We start from the raw sequence: 20,369 nt of genomic DNA on the forward strand, positions 1-20,369 counted from the left end.
AAGGTGATTAAATTATAGCTCTAAGAAAAAAGTAAAGTTAGCTATAGATTATTGTAATGTATCATGGTATTATTATTTAATAGCTGACCAGCTGTTGTAAGGCTGCTGTAAATGCTGATGCAATTAGGATGAAACAGCATGGTTATTTATTTTTTATTGTATTGCTGCCTATTCGCTATGGTGACTCGAGGCGGCTTACAGAATGCAAAACAATATTTAAAATAAAAAACAATAAAAACTAACAAAAAGAATCAAATAAATTAATAAAGTAAAATAGAACAAAATCTGGAAAAAAATAAATTAGAAATCACCACCAACTCCCATCCCCCATCCCGACAACAGCAGATCACATGAGCCATTTGATGGGCTCCATCCCATTCTGGGTTCCCCAGGCCCTCTGGCAGAACCAAGTCTCATTATTGCCACTTTAAGACTGAGGATGGGTCCCACAGGGTTTTTTTGTCTATATATACTGTATGAAGCCATGAGAGGGCATACCTCTCTCTCCTTGTGTTCTGTCTCCATTGTGGTTCTCCGTACACAGTAAAGAAGATTGATTGCTTACCAGTATTTGCCTACCACGTAAATGTATGTATATAGCTATCTTTTATATAAACCACCATTAAAAGACAAAGCCTCTGTGTGCTATGTTGTGCTCCTGGGTTGTCTCACAATAGTAGTCATGCTGCAAACACTCTGACAGGTTATGGGTCCAGTACAGAGAGAAGGTCAGAGTGACTGGAGAGACTAGAGAGAAGAGAAACCCAGTGGGAGCTTGCACCAGAGCCAGATGTGGTTTAATCATGGTTAGTGGCTTATGAAGGAAACCAGGCAACATGGCCTCCATCAGCGTAATGGGAGGTTTTTTGGTGTCTCGACTGAATGAGACAAACTATCTCTCCTGGAATGTGAACATGGAGATGTACCTGCGGAGGGAGGAGTTGTGGATGATTACCAATCTACCAGCAGTCTTGGATGATGGGGACCAGAGGAAAAATGAAAAGGCATTAGAAAGTATAATTCTGGTTTTCGAGGACAGTCAGCTGATACACGTGAGGGATCTCCAGTCTGCGAAAGAGTACTGGGAGGTAACAAGGTAGTTAGTTGCATCTCCATAGTGCATTACACCAGCAGTTTTCCAAGTATAGTCAGGGATCCACAAAGTCAAATATCTTAAAATTTATCAATTTTAATTTCTAACACAGTAAATATTAATTCCCTCAACACTGTTCAACTATTTACAAAATGTACACTACTATTACTGTTAATCTTCTCATCATTCCTTATCACCCATCCCCTCGCACTTGTGATCGTAGGACTGTAATTTTGTTGCTTGTATCCTTAGGATTTATATTGACTGTTTCCTAGTATGATTTGATTGTTGATTGTACCCTATGACTATCATTAAGTGTTGTATGTTATGATTCTTGATTCTTCACGAATGTACCTTTTCTTTACGTATACTGAGAGTATTTACACCAAGACAAATTCCCTGTGTGTCCAATTACACTTGGCCAATAAAGTATTCTATTCTATTCTAGATATAATCCATAGAAACCAAAGTTCTTCAGAATTTTCAATCATTTTTAACAAAATAAAGTGGTCCTGATACCAAAATGTTTAAGAACTACTGCACTGTGCCACATTTGGTTTGCTTATTTGTCCAATCATATGAATCCAGTCAACGTGTTTTGTAAACCAAGGGCTAAGATAGTATGGGAACCCAGTCATTTGTTTTGATAAACCAACATTATGCCTTTATGTGTTATATAAACACAACTTCTGTAGGTGAACTGGCAAAAGATTAGGCTGATGCATTAATGCACAAAATGAAAACTTTTCCCTTTCAATCAAGAAAAGGCCCTCTACTAGCTGGCTTCACTTACCATGTTAAACCAAAACTAACAAACTATGCTCTAAGATATGTGGAATACGAACAGATTTATATTAAAAAACACAGAAAATTATATCATATTCAATTAAAAAATAACGCAGCACTGAGATTACACATAAAGTATCTATTGTAGCATATCCTTTCACCCAAGTATCAGAAAAAGGCAGCTTTTCTTTAATTGATTATTTAGGATTTTAATTTCTAACACATTTTTCTAATGAAAAACACAAAAATCTGTGAACTTTATGGCATTTTAGCAAACAGATTCGTTCAAATGTGATTGAATGTCCAGCAATCGTTGATAGTATGAACATTTCAAGTTTAAAAATCAGACCCAGAGGAACAAATCTGGATGTCTGTTAGCAGAAAAATCTTTTCTTGCTGAATCAGTTCATGTGAGCTGCTGTACTCATGACGACAGGAGCAAGCAAGGATACAAATTTCAGTGAAGAAACCGTTACAGGTAGCACCACACAGCTGCTCTTTAATTCTTCATCTGGCTTCTGGTAACAGAGGCTGTATAGGACGCAAATCAGAAGTTGGATGCAATAAAACATTATTTTCCTATAGTGAAAGGGGATGTGCTTGCTCAAGTTATCTTTAAGATTTATATTCACATGTTAAATTCTGAGACTGTATTCCATGAAATCTAAGAAGTCATTTGTCTCATTTTAAAGAAAAATAGAGACACAGCCTGTATAATGTAAGTTCCTGTGCCCTAAGTCTTGAAAAATGTTGTGCCTAGGTATCAAGAAATGAGTGGCTTCAACTATGAGTGGTTGATAAGTGGTATTGTTGTTAAGTATTGCTAGGCTACAATTTCTGACAACTTCAACCAGTATGTATGGTGGAAAATAAATTCCTTATTTCAATGGTTAAATGTAGCTGTTTGCCATATATTAATTTACCTTTCAGTTTTCAAAATGACATTCGGTTTAATTGGCCCATTCCATTTAAACTGAAATTTTGCCTGAAAGCTATCTACATTGCAAATGTTTTGTTCCACCGGTTTAATGATTATTTGAAAGTTCAAGTTTTGGGACTAAATGTTCCAGGTTTGAGAATTAAATACTTTAGATTTAGACTCAATAAATGGTGACTAAATGTCATGGCAAGAGAAAGAGATTAATAGGTATAATTTTAACATTTTGTTTATGTATTAGCAGAATAAAATTAAGATTATGCAGTTATATCTTTAAAATCTTTAGATTGCCGGAACTAATATTTACTGGAGCAGCATTTACAAGTTGGTGATCCATAAGATAGGGATTGATCAATTAAATATTTAATTCTCACTTCATCAGATGTATGTCTTGTCTATGGAATTCTCTCCAGAAGAGTTTTCAAATCCTACCCAATTCTGTTATGTATTTCCTTTTGGGTGAAATTGGTTTTTTTTTTTGTTTCTTTGGGGTTTTGGAGTTTTTTTGTTGTTGTTGTTAAGATGGTGACAGCAGCTGGATGTGTTTGTGACATGATGCTCTGAAGTGTTTTGCAGAGAGAGTTTTGGAAAGTTTGGAATATAGAGATTGGTACGTAGAAGAGGTGGAGTGTTTAGAGAAAGGCAAAAGGGAGACAGGCATGATAAACTTACTGAGAAGCTGGAGATTTGTTGGAGAAACAGAGAGGTGGAGAAGCAGAAAGGCCGAGAGTTGAAGAGCGGAGAGATCAGAAAAGGGCAACTGGAAGGTGAGAGGGAGGAGAGGAGGTGAGTGATTTATGACTGTCTGGCTTCCCTGGACTTCCCCTTGATTCTCCTGGACTTCCCCTAGATTCCCGTGGATATCTTTGAATTGTCTTCTATGTGCAGTAATCAGCTGGAGCTCAACCCTGGTCTGAGAGCCCAAGAGTTGGCAGCTGCAGCTCTGAATGATGGCATGGATCTTATGATGGAGGCAGAGCTGACAGAAGAAAGAAGCTTCCCTGGCCTTTGTCAGCAGCCAGGCCTACTCATGTGGTCACTAATGCTGTGGAGTGTGGCAGGCTGCCTTTGGGATTTATTGAGGTTTAACTGGCAAATGGGAACTTGGAACTGTATGAACCCCAGGAGACATCGTACTACACATCTACAATATTTAATGCAGCATAGCAGGTTTTCTGGCCATTCCTCGGACTACTTTTGGCAATATTCTGAATGTTCTGTATCAGGCCTGGGAAGGCTGTTCGTGGAATCCTGGGGCTGGAAGGGAAAGTTGGGTGAGAGGCAAGTGTGTTGGTCCCTTTCCCCTGGGTGAAAGCTGGGAGAGGAGTGGCTCCCTGCTTGATGGGTGAGAGCAACTGGGCAGGGTGCTGCCTTGGGGAACCCAGAGCAGGATGGAGCCCATTTTATGACTCGTGTGATGTGCTGTTACCAGGGTGGGAGGGATTACACTATTATATTAATTTATTATTTGATTATTCTCTTTTTATTAGTTTTATTTTTTATATATGAGATTTTTATATTCCTGTAAGCCGCCTTTGAGTCGCCATGTGTGAATAGGCGGCAATCTAAATTTCCTAAATAAATAAATAGAAAGTACGGAGTATTCACTTTAAGGCCTAATGTGGTTTAAAGGTTGAAGCAGATTGAGAAAACACCTCTTTCTATTTGATTCCCAACACCACCCCCATTCAGCTGAGGTTGTCTGAGAATGTTTGCCTCACTTTGTCACATGGGTGACCTGGAGCCCAAGTTCTTTGGAATGTGCTCGCATCTGAGTTTTGGTATAAGTTGTGTGTGTGTGTGTTCTGTTTACACAGTATTCAAAAATACTTTTCAAAGCACATTAAAGAACCATGTTCATTTTTTATAATTCATCGTAGCATAATTCCTCACCTGTCTAATGCCTTGTGAATTCACATCGGAACGTTTCCATCCTGGTATGGCAAGACCCAACAACACTAACACTCCAAACACCAAAATCAGCATTCCCAGAAAGTTGGCAAACCAAGCCTCTACAGGAAGCTGGGAATATGGTGTTGTTGAATTTTTTCTAAGAAGACAGTCAAACAAAATATTGGATGAAATAGGCCGTGGATTCTTCTGTATAATCATCTGGGGCTTTATCTACCAGCTTTTTTGCTCTTGCAGGCTTCCAAATATTTACTATTGTTGTCATAATACAAAACCTCGGCATTCTTATGGTATCCGTTCCCAGCAGATCTCCATACATTAGTTCCACATTTTTACTTGCTATGTTGGAAAAACTGAATATACAAAGGCTGGAAATATATCTATACCAGCTTTCCGGATCCCTGAGTCACCAGGAGGTGTTAAACCTCCTTTTCTGCAACTTCTAAATATGGAAGGTGCAAAACTGGAGGAAACTGATGTTTCAAGAAAAATGCTTGCCACAGGGAACTCATTCCTAAAGGCATCCCTGTAGCTGGATTCTGGGTGCCTGGTGAGGCTTTAGGAACACTCCCCTTCATATTTAGAAGTATTTTGGTTACTGCCAAAATCCATAACAATTTCAGTCCAGATCAGCTTGAGTTTTCTTTCCTTTTTTCTAGATTGAAATTAATAAGCCAAATTAACTTGTCACCTCAGAGATTACTTGTTTCCTCAGAATCAAAAGACAAAACACAAAGACCCATTTCACCATGTCCTGATCAACCCATAACCAAATTCCATTACTCACAATCTCATGAATAACTTCTCATTAATGCCTGAGATGCAGGATGCAGTAGACAAGCCAAGGATGACAGAACCAAAGAAAACATGGACAGGTTTGTAGAGGGCTCGGAACCAGATGGGTGTCCAAGGCAACAGAAAAGAAGCAAATCCCATTAACCACTGGAAAGAAGAGACATGAATTAGAAATCTTACATTATAGTACCTGGATTGTACCTGAGCCTATACAAATTTACTTCTACATAGTTAGTAATGCCACTGTGATAACATAGTGATCAGAAGTTCTTTTTTCCTCTCATCTAATTTTAAAAAAAAGATCTTCAAGCACACATGGACACAACATTTGAGAAAATATGATTATTGTATATGATTCCATCTCTCACAATACAGTAAGTGTTCAGCAGGCAACACATTACATGTTTCTTTGGGTAACACATGTTTCATATACATAATTCTTTGGTTTAATCTCAAAAGAAATGGCCAATAGGAGAAAACTAATCTCTCTGTTTATAGAATTAATTACTGGTGACAAGAAATTGAGGACGCACAAGATATGTAAAAGTACCATCAAACCTTTATTTCTGAAAAAGCTTAGCACTGTTTGATTGCATATTAAAATAAACTATTCACACCTCCACCTAATTGGCTTTCTCCCAGAGTCCTAGAAGCTGTCTTATATTAAACCAGAGCATTGATTTTTCTAACCCACCACTATTATCTACATTGACTAGTAATAAGTCTCCACAGTTTGAAGCAGGATTTCTTAATCCTTTCTGAAAATCAACTTTTGGAGGCAGGATATAATAAAAATAAAAGGTTGGAAGTTTCTGTAAATATTATTGATCTTGTTTGTTTGCAGCCTTTCATCTCCTCTCTTGGAAATTAGTGGGATATGTATATTTTTGACATAAATCAATCCATTGATATACTCTTACCTACCTGGCATGAAAAAAGTAGTACAGCAGTGAGCCCAAGCCAGCTGTGTAGAGAGTACATGTTGGGGATCTTCTTCACATTGTGAAACTTGAAAACTGCCTCCAATCCCAAAATGGCAGAGATGAATGCTATCAAAGTAAGTGTTGCATGCAGCACCTTCCAAGGGAGCTTAGAACCCATTTGGGAAAAGGGCAAACGGTACACCAGTGCTGCTGCAGGGGAAAAGGGGAAAGCCATCAGAGCCAGGTGAATCGATCTAGCACTGTCGCCACTTAAACACCAAAAGGAGAGGAAAAGGACGGAGAATTTTTTTTTTTCACTTACCTATACCATATAAGATCACCATGCCTGTCACCATGAGAACTGGGTGCCAATTAAACATCTTACGAGAACCATCCCAGGCAAAGCCGCCAAACCAGTGCTGACTCCAATATACTGTAAGCCCCAAACACAAGATGCTCAGATTTCCCACAAGGATTGAATATGGTAAGAATGGAATTGTAGGCATCTCAATGCTACTTGGATGAACACCTGAGAAAATAAAGCAAGATACCAGAAACTGAACAAACAGTTCAGGTTATTGATAAGAAATTAAATTCCAAATCTCTTCTGCCAGCTTTCGATTCTTCTTAGTCAATGTTGCCTTCACCCAACTCCAAATGTCATTGCTTTCCGCTGTACAGCACATGCACTTCAATTTTACTATTTTTATCATTATCACCCAAGGGGGAGGGGCTAGAGGGAATGGGCTAGAGAATATAGTTTAATGTATTTACCCATTAAAATTCATTGTTCAGAGAACAAAGTCTCTACTATCTCTGGGCTGATTCTACCTAGGTGGCAATATGTACAAAGCTCAATTGCTACCATCAGTTTAATTAATGGGATTATCGTATTTTTTAAGTCCAGAAATGCTATGTACTCATATCACTAAATATCGTTTCTAGGGGAACTGGTGGTTTTCTAAGGTTTATTTTACAAAGGAGGGTGGGTGGAAGCCCTCTACAGATATTGCACCTGCAACCTCTGCTTCTTGAGAAAGGCAGCAGTCATGACTTCACTTCTGCTTTTCAAGCAGAAGTTGAGGCTGAATTAAATAGCAGAAAATGTCCATTAATAGTTCATGACGATGACCGAAACTTCACTCCTTACAACACACAAGTACCTTTATAGATGGAAAAAGAAAATGGATGTGCTTGGTCTTTTTGAATATTTTCTTTAAACCTAGTACTTTCTCCAAATTGCCAGGCAACTGTTCAATACTTTTTCTAAAAATGGAGATTTGTATTGAAATTTGTATTTATAATGTTTGTGGTATCTATACATATATGCATACAACCAAATATCTTAGCATCTGCATCAAAGTCAGGGAGTGTAACACTGAAAGCCTTAATCAGAATAAAAGCTAATTTATGTTTGCTTTGTATGTCAATGAATTTAGGTAGCAAAATTCTAGTGCAGCCAAATTAATCTGGCTCAGCTCCTGCACACATTCTAGTTTATGTTTATTGCCTCTTTTTTCCTGATAGAATTGTAGATTAATTGAATTGGAAGGAACCACAATAACCCTATAGCCCGGCCCACTGCAAAACGCAAAAACACAAACCAAACATGAGAAATGGTGGTGCAGCTTTTTGGGGAGAGAAAAAACCCCCAGAGTTGAGACTCTGAAACCATCATATGCTTCAGTGCTGTATAGATTTTCTGTCAATAATTTTTTCCTGGTTTTTTTTTAAATAAAATCTAAGCAGCTGCAACTCAATTAATTACTTCTGGTTCTAGTTTCTCAGCCATAGAAGACTCGTCAACCATATTCTGAATAAAATCTTTTTATATACCTGTGGAGGGCATAGAGAATGGTCTTGAAAAAGAAGAAAAAAATGGCTACCTAGTCAATGGTCAAATAAGAGGGGCTTGAGCTGGACCAAGAAAATAATGTGAATAAACATCTCACGTGGGCCCCTCACTAGTTCATCCAAAGATAAAGTGAGGAAGAGGAGAAGCACATTCAGACTCTCAAGATTCTGTTACTAAAACTGCTACAATAAAAGTACTGATGACCGATATGGCATCGATTTCTCAGCCTGGTCTACCTTGTAGGACTGACAGTACCTAAAAACGCTTTTTAAAAAATATTCCTTCTATCTTCTCTTTATTTGACAGTCTTTCAACAGATATTTGGGGAGTTGAAACCTCCCTCCCCAAAACCCTTTCATGGTTTTCTAAGGTTTTGATTATTTGCTAATAACCAATAAATCTTTATTTCAATGTATATGGTCACCCATCTCAACAAAGCAAATACATAGTGGTGGTACAGTGGTTAGAATGCAGTACTGCTGGACTAATTCACTGCTCACTCCAGGAGTTTGATTCTGGCAGGTTCCAGGTTGACTCGGCCTTCCATCCTTCCGAGGTCGGTAAAATGAGGACACAGATTGTTGGGGGCAATAGGCTGACTCTGTAAACCACTTAGAGACGGCTGTAAAGCAGTGTGAAATGGTGTATAAGTCTAAGTGGTATTGCTATTGCTATACATAACGGGAGTCAAAGTCGATTGTGTCATGTGACATCACATGATGTATAACTTTTTTGCCTTTGCAGAACCTGGGTGGGTGTGTCCTGTGTGTGGTATCTTAGCTAGCTGCCCATTTCTCTTATGCTGGATTTGATTATTTGGGGATTGTTCCCAGATATATTTCTATTTTACACAGAAAGAAATGGTGGGAAAGAAATTATCAACAATTCATTTGTTTATGTTCTTTCATGAATGTGAAACTATGTTCAATTGTTGTCCACATTATATTTAAATTCCTAGATTCAGATACTACGTCTGTTTCCTGGTCAAAACCTGTCAGGATGTCTGTGACAAGACAGAAAAGACAGAGGGTAGTACCCCAAGAGTGTTCTAAGGAAGAAGAACCTGATCCAGCAAAAGGTACAGTCTGAAACATCAGTTATAGCTACAATGGAATTTCTGCTTTATTGGGTTCATGTCATCAACTGAGACTGATCGAGGCCAAAAACAGCTTCAGGTTTGTCAGTGTTCTGCAAGTTGCAGCCTTTTTACGAGAAGCTGATTAAGATAAGGAAAACACCCTTTCAGAAATTATGCCAAAGCAAGCAAATTTATCCTTCCCATTAAAGAATAAGGTTTGAAATTGGGTTTGGGATTTTGGTGTGTGGTTGTTACATAGTCATTTACTAAATTGTACAGTTTTTGTTTTATTTAATATATAGATTAAGAGTTATTAAAAATATTTATTTCTTGCCTAACTCTACATCCAATGAAATAGTTTTTTTATATGGGGCAGTCACAGATTCATTTTATCATTTTAGGTCGCTACAATATCTCAAACTTGAGAATTATCATAGAACAAACATGAAGAATATTCAGATTGCTTCATTTGAAACCCAAGAATTTTTCAGTGAATTATCACAAACGTTCTACTTTTTCATCATTCATCAAGTAAACAGCTTATAAGTCATCCAGTACAGACTTAAATTTCTTTTACTTCCTGATAAAGTGATTGGTTTGGTTAAGTGATCTGTGTAATTTAATTTTATGTTTTTATACATATATTCACAAGAAACAGAGATGAATAGCAATATTGGTACTTCCGTAAGACAGTTTGTGAAACTTCACCATTATTGTAACAAAATAAGTAATAGTTTCCATTCCTTGTAGTGCCATCTTCTCCTCACATGAGATTGATTCTGGAGTGCATGTGCTCTAAAATGCTTAGCCTAAAGGAACAACTCAATGATCTTGACCGTGCCGCAGGTGATGGAAATTGTGGCAACACACATGCACAGGCTGCCATTGGTTAGTTCTCGTATCATACTCTTAAGCCTTGGAGTCAACTTATATCACCTGGCGACCTTGGACTTCTTTAAAAATCCAGTGTTGAATTCAGATACAGATACAGATAATCAAAGTTGGAAGGGACCTTGTAGGTCATCTAGTCCAATCCCCCGCCCAAGCGGAAGACCCTACACCATTTCTGACAAATGGCAGTCCAATCTCTTCTTGAAAGTCTCAAGTGATGGCGCTCCCACAACTTCTGAGGGCAAGTTGTTCCATTGGTTGATTGTTCTCACTGTCAGAAAGTTTCTCCTTGTTTCCAGGTTAAATCTCTCCTTGTTCAGTTTCCATCCATTATTCCTTGTCTGGTCTACAGGAGCTTGAGAAAATGGCTTGACCTCTTCCTCCCTGTGGCAGCCCCTCAAATATTGGAAGACCGCTATGTCTCCCCTGGTCCTTCTCTTTACTAGATTAGCCAAGCCCAGTTCCTGCAACCGTTCGTTGAATGTTTTAGCCTCCAGTCCCCTAATCATCCTGGTTGCTCTTCTGTGTACTTTTTCTAGAGTATCAACATCTTTTTTATATTGTGGTGACCAAAACTGGATGCAGTACTCTAGGTGTGGTCTTACTAAAGCTTTATAGAGTGGTATTAGTACCCTTGAACTTGACTGTATCCCTCTGTTAATACAACTTAGGATTGCATTAGCTTTTTTGGCAGTGGCTGCACACTGCTGGCTCATATTTAGCTGGTTGTCCACTAAGACTCCAAGATCCCTCTCACAGTTACTGCTATTGAGCCTGGCTTCACCCAGTCTATATGTGTACTTTTGGTTTTTCTTGCCAAAGTGTAGGACTTTACTTTTCTCTATATTCAATTTCATTTTATTAGATACAGCCCAGTGTTCTAGTCTGTCAAGATCCATCTGGATCTTGAGCCTATCTTCTTGGGTGTTAGCTATTCCTGCCAGCTTAGTATCACCTGCAAATTTGGTAAGTTCCCCTTCTACTCCCTCATCTAAGTTGTTAATGAAGATGTTGAAGAGTACTGGGCCTAAGATGGAACCTTGTGGCACCCCACTGCTTACTTCCCTCCATGTAGACTTAGACCCACTAAGGACTACTCGTTGAGTATGGTTTGCCAGCCAGTTGCAAATCCATCTAGTGGTGGTGCTATCTATTCCACTTTTTTTCTAGCTAAGAAGTAGGTTGTGGTCTACTCTATTGAATGCCTTGCTGAAATCTAAATATATTATGTCCACAGTATTTTGCTGGTCTACTAATTTAGTCACTGTGTTGAAGAATGAAATAAGATTGGTTTTGCATGATCTGTTTTTAACAAACCCGTGCTGACTGCTAGTTTTTACTTTACTTGTTTCTAGATGTTGGCAGATCTGTTTTTTTATTATCTTTTCCAGTATATTCCCCGGTATTGATGTTAGGCTGATTGGTCTATAGTTTCCTGGGTCTGTTTTTTTTCCTTTTTTGAAGATGGGAACCATATCAGCTCTTTTCCAGTCCTCTGGTAGTTCCCCGGTGCTCCAGGATTTTTGAAAGATATGGTGCAGTGGTTCTGAGATGACCTCTGCCAGCTCCTTTAAAACTCTGGGATGTAATCCATCAGGCCCCAGTGATTTGTTGTCATCAAGATCAGACACGTATTCTCTTACTATTTTTTTTTTGCTTATTTTAACTTTTATTTCTGGTCTGCCTTTTACAGTTATGTTTTTGGTGGGTTGAGCTATAGTTTCTTTTTGTGTGAAGACAGATGCAAAGAACGAGTTAAGCAGTTCTGCTTTCTCTCTGTTGCCTGTTACTTCCTTGCCATCTTCTCTCTTTAGCGGACCGACTGTTTCCTTGATTTTTTTCTTGTTATTTATATGTTCCACTGAGCTCTTTTGTAAAATTTGGCTCATTTTTAGTTAGAGCAATGAAAGCCTGAAATACCCTAACCATAGCTAAGGCTACAGAGGCAGCTATATTTTAGGTTGTGAAGCATGAACAAATTTTGGCTTTTGTGTGCTTGATAAAAATGAGAGGATTTCAACTAAGGTTTAAGCTGTATGCCCAAAAGAGTAAAGCTTTCTTCCAAACTGTGAACTAAATTTGGAGAGTGGGGTTGGAGAAGTAGTAAATAAAGTGTGGAAAGGGAACTTCAGGAAGACAGTAATGTCACAAAAACAGGAAAAGCCCAAGGGGAACATCAGGTCAGCCAGAAAACAAACTTACATAGGAAAAGGAATCAAATAAAAAGTATTAAAGAATCCCTATAGACAAAAGCCTAAGTAATTAAGAAAACTAGACAAATAGGAAAAGGAAACAAAAGATAATTTAGAAAACCCTTACAAACACAGGACATACCAAATAAGCAAAACAAACAGTCAAAAGACACAAAATATAAATTACAAAAGGGACAGGCAGGAGATTGCCACAGAACAAATATGAAAAACTTTCTTAAAGCTAAAAGAGATTACAAAAAACCAATAATACAATCTGGCCACACCGCAGAGTTTGCCCTCCGGCGGAAATAAAGACAAACTCAAACAGGATTTGAAACATTAGGCACAAATAAAAACACTCACACAAAATCAACTTACAAAGGGAGAAAAGGGTATAAAAAACCAGGGAGTTACCATGGGAAGCTAGCTAGCCCAGGAACGCAGACTTCTCGCTGTTCTCCACCTTCCTGAAAAATAAAAAGATCCAACTTTCAAGCAGTTGTCCATATCCTTGCACCGAAGCTCTCCCAGCGGGAAAATTAAATCCTCGAAAGAAAGGCATTTTGACATCTTTCAACAAAAGCCTAAACACAATAGATTTTATGTTCGCTGTATTTGCAAATTGGGATGGAAGGATGAAAATAGGAATCAGACCAAAAATGATTGATCTTGCAACTGAGCAAAATAAATTGTTGCAGTATCCATAATTCAAACTAGCTTTGGGTATTACTGTTGTTTTCTCTAAAACAAAATGTGGTAAACATGAGCTGTTGCTCTTCCTCTCTCAGCATTGGAGATTATATATGCTCTGAATTTTGTATTGTAGCACTAGCAATCGCAATAGCACTTAGACTTATATATAGTGCTTTACAGTCCTCTCTAAGCGCTTTACAGAGTCAGCATATTGCTCCCAACATTCCTGGTCCTCATTTTACTGACCTCAGATGGATGAAAGTCTAAGTCAACCTTGAGCCTGGTGAGATTCGATCTGCCAAATTTCAGTCAGGCAGCAGGCAGCAGAAGTAGCCTGCAGTACTGCACTCTAGCCACTGTGCCACCAAAGCTCTTATTGATACATTAAGATTAATAATTTGAAAGTAGTTGTGTTTCTGCCCAAGAGAGGAAAAGATTTTAAATTTTTACTGATTCTGGTATCCTTGGTAACTCTCTGAGCTTGATGGTTTGCTTGCAGATGTTTCATCATCTAACTAAGTAATATCATTGAGACTGTTACCTAGTTGGGTAGTGAAACATCTGGAAGCAAACAACAAAGTTCAGAGACTATCAAAGACTCCACAGTTCAATCCTCAGCTCCATAAATTATTTTCTGATTCTGTTGATAAATGAATTCTCATGTGTGGGTAAACAGCTCCATCAATCTTGTACTACCCATGGAGTACAAGGTGTGTGGAGCTGTTTACCCAAACATATTGTAGAAACTATTCTATTAAATATTTCCTCTGACAGGTATGGAGGAGCTGTACCCAGAGGACGGAACCATGGTAAGAAATTTATCCTATTATCCTTATTGTCTTTGAGTTTCTTCTGTTGGTACCATGATGGCAGCCATATTTTCTTTCCTTCACTAGTGATACTAATTGCAGATTATAACATTTGTGATGTACTTAATGCTAGTAGAGTTATTAATGGGATTATTTCCATGAGGGGCTTTATTGACATTGGGGAGTGGCAATCACTGTTGCAGGATTAGCCATATCAGTAGCACTTAGACTTAATTTACTGCTTCATAGTGCTTTACAGCTCTCTCGTAAGTGGTTTACAAAGTCACCAGATTGCCTCAAACAATCTGGGCCCTCATTTTACCCACTTCAGAAGCATGGAAGGCTAAGTCAACCTTGAGCCAGTCAGGATCGAACTCCTGCCAGTGGTCCAAATTAGCCTGCAATTCTGCATTGTAACCACTGCACCACTACAGCTCCCTGGAGTGTGCTTAATATTCCAAGGTGAAACTCGCCCCTTCAGGGGTCCTGAACCTAGAGATCACCTTCCAATTTAACATTTGTAGGGTCAAGACAAAATGAGGTATCTTATTCCTCAGTGTTATAACTGCTCCTACAACCTACAATTGGATGTTTAAAAAAGTCTAGTTTAATCCATTAACAGCAATTATTAGTTTTATAATTGTTGTCATTGTTTGAGATAGTGGAGGAAAAAAGAGGCATGGAAGTAAAGAATTGATTAAATATTGAAAACTGGTTTGGATGTCAAAAATGGATTTCTGCCTACGCAAGTGACTTTAGGGTTGCTTTTGAGATCTTTCTTATAAAAAGCTAAGATTCATGTTTCTAATACATTATCTCTGTGTATTCTACAGATGTGCTCTCTTCTTCATCCACATATTGGTTTTAGACACATTTACAGACTCCCAAGTTTCTTTTGATCTGTATAAAAGCATTTGAGTTCTGGGTACTATACAGGGGTGGGATTCTACCAGTTCACACCTATTCTCTAGAACTGGTTGTTAACATTCTAAGCAGTTCAGAGAACCAGTTGTTAGAAGAAATTACTGGCCTAATCCTTTAAGGAAGGCAGGAAGGAAACATTCTGGTGTTGCTTACAGAAACTGCCTCTCCATTAACCCTTATTACATTCTTGACAGGACTAGACTTCCTGTCTCAGGAATGTCTCTGGAGTTTTTTTTCCCCTCCTTTGCTGGTACTTTGCTTGTGTGGAGTGATCAAAGTTACAATGGCACTGAAAAAAGTGGCTTAGGACCATTTTTCACACTTATGACTGTTGCAGCATCCCCACAGTCATGAGAGGCCAGGTGAGGAGATACATACCTCGATGTGAGTGATATTGAGTTGGCCGCATTCAGCCAATAACATGGCCACCAAGTCATGTCCATCCAGTCACATTACCACCAAGGCACGCCCACCAACTAAGCCATGCCCACAGAACCGGTTGTTTAAAAATTTGAATCCCACCTCTGGTACTATACATCACAAACTGTACATTTGAACTATGCAGACCATAATATTTATGCCGGCAATGGATATTTCAGAGATTTCTCTGTACTGTTTTTTTCAACTACATACACATTTATAGTATACACATTTATGTTGCTTTCCCCCCGCCCCCAGAAGGCAGAAGCTGCTGCTGAATCTTCAAAAAATATGGAAGCTTCTGCAGGCAGAGCCAGTTATATCAGCTCAGCTCATCTAGAACAGCCTGATCCTGGTGCTGTAGCAGCTTCAGCCATTCTCCAGGCAGTGTTGGAAGGGTTGCAGGCTAAACCATAGTAACTTGATGATATTCTTCCTTAATATAAATCAGAGGTCGCCAACCTTTTGGACCTCAGGGACCACCAGACTCCTAATTTTAGATCCCAGGGACCACTAACTGGTTCTGTGGGTGTGGCCTAATTTGTGGGTGTGGCTTGGTGGTCATGTGACTGGATGGGCATGGCTTGCATGTAAATATTATAAATATTTATCTACATATTGAATTTTTTATAAAAAAAGAGCAACTTTTACCCAAAATCAGGCAAAACAGGCAGGCAGATTGAGTTGCTCACAGAATCACAGATTCATTCAGAAATCTATCTATCTGCCATTGGCTAGCTCAGTCTGTCACATAAAATTTGCTTGCAAGCAACTCACAAAATTAACTCACAATACACCATGCATGTAAATATTGAATTTTTTATTTTAAAAAGAGCAACTTTTACCTAAAATCAGGCAAAGCAAGCAGGCAGATTGAGTTGCTCACAGTGATCTATCTATCTGCCATCGGCTAGCTCAGTCTCTCAAATTTGCTTGCCGTGAATCTGCAATTGAATTTGCTTGCAAGCAAACCTTCAGTCCTAAGGTTCGGCTGTACTTAAAAGCAGAGCCAAAGATCTAAAGACTAGCTAGAAAGCAAGAAATCCAAACATTTCCTGCTTCCTAGCTAATCTAAATCTCCCGGCAAAGTAGAACATATGATGGTCGGAAAAAGGAAAAATAGCAATTTAGCAGGCAAGATTACTGTGTAAGGAGTGAGTGGGCAGGAGGGTTTCCACGGGCCATGTGGCCAGCACGGCCTTGTGTTTCTGTGCAGCCTGGATTAATTGCCTTGGGGTGGTGGTCTGGGGGTGAGATTTCTCTACGGCCCATCAAATTTTCTCATGGCCCACCTGTTGGCAACTGCTGATATAAATCATATTTTAATCGCTATTTTATCCCTGCTATGCAGGACTTACTAAATCCTGGTACTTTTGGCATGACAAGGTTTATTTTAACTTACAAAACTTTCCTGCACATCATTTGGCAGTGTTCTTGAAATGTAAGGCTTGAGAACCGAGTTGTGTTTATATATTTGGGTCTGTTTTCTTCATGCTTTTTGGATTTTGGCTGTTGCAGGGTCCTCTCTTCAAGTTGTTCAAGTTGTTTTTATGTGCTGCATTTCTTCGCTGTATACAAGAGGTGTTTTAAGTTTTGCTGAAACTATGTAATAGTACATTCAAACAATATTGTAGCAATATAGCTTGAACAACTAAGTAAAATGTATGCAAAGATCTTCTAACTGTAGATACCAGGTATATAAATATGCCAGAAACTTTATAAAATACTTCATAAACAATGACTAGGAGTCTAGATATTTTTTTAAAAAACAACAACTAGAACTGCTGAAATTGATACATTGACACAGTATATCTCTAAAGTGTGGTTGACCAAAGCAGATGCTGTTTTTGCTCCTTGTCTGCTGATTTTGCATAGAGATGTCGCTGGCCACTGAGTGAAACAAGATTCTTGACTAGTTAAATTCATTTCCTGACGTAACCTGATTTAGGAGCACAGAAAGCCCCATCATTTCATACGGGCAATCATCACACTTGTTAAACTACTGCATATTTCTTTGCATGCAATACAGCTTATATAAATATGGAACACTTCAATCTAACTTATCTTGCATATACATACATACATACATACATACATACATACATACATACATACATACATACATATGCTGAGAAGAATATTGCTATATATTCATAGTTGAAATAATCTGCCTTTAGCCTTGGCAGTAACTCATCATTCTCATAGTTACAAGGATCCTCTTTGGGTACAAGAGATCATAAATCTAGATCAGGATTTTTGAACTGCTTACCTTCTGGGCAATATGCTTCAACTGTTACACAACCAATTAAAATGTACTCTGCTAGTAATGTTTAGCTAGTACTTAGATAACATTAAAGGAAGCTTGGCAACCAGACCTCTCTTTCGGGAGTTTCATAAATGGGATTATTTACAAAGAGTTTTTCAAGGTTGTCCATCTATTTTGCTATTTTGCTTGTGATGGTAAATATTCATCTTTATAGATGAATAAGCTAGGACTTAAGCACTTTGAGCTAGGATTGGAAATAAGTCAAAAACACTCAGACTGTAGAATATATTATTATTCAGGTAACATGCTGGTTAACACATTAGATCTTTTATGTGATGGGCAAATAGGTGTTATTTTCAGGAGCACCTATAGAAAGAATGAATTGTAATTTAGATTGAAAGAAATTATCAGGTATATTTCTCTGACAGCCAAGGATACATGTTTGTAAAGGTGACTTCTGTCATATGATCTGCCATAAAACCTCAAAGTTATTTCATCCAGGTAACTGCAAGCACCATTTTTAAATATTTTGCTAATAATATGATCAAGAACTAATTCAATATAACCAGAATGAAAGCTAGGTGCAAAGTTATAATTAAATGAAATTATCTGTATTTAAATTGGAAAAAATCTTAATGGTGTTAAGGAAATTTTTTGAAAGGAATGTAGAAGAATAAATATACATAAGATTTTAATCATTGTCTGGTTATTTCCAAATAAAACCTTTAAACTAACTTTGTTTCAAGACATTTTTCAGCTATTTTGGAGCCAAGCATCTTATTTTAAAGATGCTTGGCAAAACGCAAAACGCAAAAGGAAATATCCTTCTAAGATTTAGACAAGGTAAATAATGTATGACTTCTCATTCTAGATATAGCACAGATGCGGTGGAAATAAACTAAGCTCAGCATGTGAGAGACAGAGAGACTTAGGACAGAGTTGAACATAGTAAACCAAGAATCATTTGTAAACTTAATAATTCAAGAATGTTAGTGAACCCATAGAACCTAGTTGATACGTATTATAACTCCAACTTCCAAAATATGATTGCTAAGCTTGTGAAAGTTAACTTTTTGAAGTATTTGGGACAATTTTAGACAAGAGAACTCTGTTGAATGAAAGAAAAGCTGGTGTATGTCGAAGATATTACCCAAAGAAAGCATGTGTTTTTATGTTTAACTTAAGGGTTATGTTCAGTCAGCCACAGAGGGGTATTCCAGAATGTGTAACTGTAAATAATAATAACTCTCTGCCAACCTTGAGCTAATACAATGATACTGAAGAGTTAACATTGCAATACATGTAATTAGCCCATAGTAGACACAGGTAATCCTTGTTTGGTGACTGCCCTGTTTTAGCAACCATTCACAGAATAACTGTGATGAAAAAATAACTTTACAACCACTCCTCACATTTACAACTTTTGCAGGTCTGTAAAGCAAAGCAAAGCTGGAGTTACATCATAAGCAGAAACATGATTACACTTAACAAGCACCTTGTGTAACGACTAAGTTGCTAGTCCCAATTGTTGCTAAATGAGGACTACCTGTATAGTGGTTTGGTTTTTGGTTCTTTAAATAAATGTAGCTTGCAAGAAACAGAAATAGGTAACACTATATGCTATAAACAGCTCAACAGAAATATTATTTTAATTTAATTATATATCAAGGGCCAGTCCTTGAGTGTGTTCAGTTCACATTGCTTGATTAAATTCAGGAATTTCTCTATTGTTGCTTATGGAGAACAGCATAATATTTTATCAGCATTACTAAAAAAGTGATTAGGACAAATAAGAAGGGGATCAATTTCCACATTAATACGATAGAAGATACATATATTAGAAATGGAATGGCATCAAGGGCCCATTAATATTTTTTTTCTAAATATTCTTTTTCTTGTTAGACCAGACATGTGATCCAACGTAAAGTCTCATATTTAAACTCTAATGAAAGATGGCTTAAAATAAGGTGATTAGATTATAGCTCTAAGAAAAAAGTAAAGTTAGTTATAGAGTCACATTATCGTAACATGTTTGAGATATTATTGTAATATATGTAAAAGCCTGCTCTTCACCCTCACACAAGCACAAAGTCTTCTGTTCTGAGAATAATTTTGTTGGAAACACTGGAGGCATTTTAAAGCAGCCTAACTAATTACCGTATATACTCGAGTATAAGTCGACCCGAATATTAGCCGAGGCACCTAATTTTGCCACAAAAAACTGGGAAAACTTATTGACTCGAGTATAAGCTGAGTTTTTCAGCACATATTTTGTGCTGAAAAAAAACCCCTCGGCTTATACTCAAGTGAGATTCCCTCTGAAAAAAAAAATGGTGTGGAGCTCCGGAGTTGGGCAGCCGCTTCCCTGCTTCCGTGTTTCCTTTGCAACTTGTAAGCATGGGGGTAATCGGAAGCAGAAAAGTTCTTGCATGAGGATATATTGTTTTTTTCTTTATTTAACTGTTTTTATGAGGGGGGGGGAAAGACCCACCGTCTTGTGAGAATGCTCAGACACAAAATCTATCCTCCTGAAAATAAGTGTGTGTGTGTTGGGGGGATTTTAACAGAGGGAAGACATAGGCAAAAGCGACGGAAGATCCTTCAGGGGAAACTGAGGGGGAGACTCACCCTTGGTCCAGATGAGCCCCCTTCCCCACCCCTAAGGAAGCAGAGGCAGCCAGCAAGGGCAGGCAAGCCCCGCTTCGCGGACTCCATCCATCCTCGCTCCCACCCACCCACCCAATGCCATGAAGTCCCCCAATCGCGCAGCCCAGAATCGCCCTCCCCTCAGGGGGC

General features: G+C 38.2%; 1 protein-coding gene across 1 annotated transcript; it reads right to left on the minus strand.

Annotated features, from left to right (window-relative positions):
- Positions 1 to 2,252: 2,252 nt before the first annotated feature.
- On the minus strand, positions 2,253 to 7,335 carry LOC113449124 (lysosomal membrane ascorbate-dependent ferrireductase CYB561A3-like). Its single transcript, XM_026720109.2, has 6 exons — positions 7,220 to 7,335; positions 6,768 to 6,974; positions 6,447 to 6,655; positions 5,515 to 5,669; positions 4,710 to 4,866; positions 2,253 to 2,410 (listed from the first exon to the last, which is right to left on the minus strand). The coding sequence occupies exons 1-6, from the start codon at positions 7,221 to 7,223 to the stop codon at positions 2,387 to 2,389; spliced, it is 756 nt and encodes a 251-aa protein (XP_026575894.2). The 5' UTR covers positions 7,224 to 7,335; the 3' UTR covers positions 2,253 to 2,386.
- Positions 7,336 to 20,369: the final 13,034 nt, after the last annotated feature.

The sequence above is a fragment of the Pseudonaja textilis genome, chromosome 1 (genome assembly GCF_049901715.1).
Source record: "Pseudonaja textilis isolate UNSWEBS1 chromosome 1, rPseTex1.2, whole genome shotgun sequence".
In the NCBI taxonomy this organism is placed as follows: Eukaryota; Metazoa; Chordata; class Lepidosauria; order Squamata; family Elapidae; genus Pseudonaja; species Pseudonaja textilis.

What these genes read in the sequence shown, in the direction of transcription:
- LOC113449124 (XM_026720109.2), bottom strand. An exon ending in GGTGATCTTATATGGTATAG is followed by an intron (nt 6,656 to 6,767) that starts GTAAGTGAAAAA and finishes TTTCCCCTGCAG; the next exon opens with CAGCACTGGTGTACCGTTTG. An exon ending in TACTACTTTTTTCATGCCAG is followed by an intron (nt 5,670 to 6,446) that starts GTAGGTAAGAGT and finishes TCTTCTTTCCAG; the next exon opens with TGGTTAATGGGATTTGCTTC.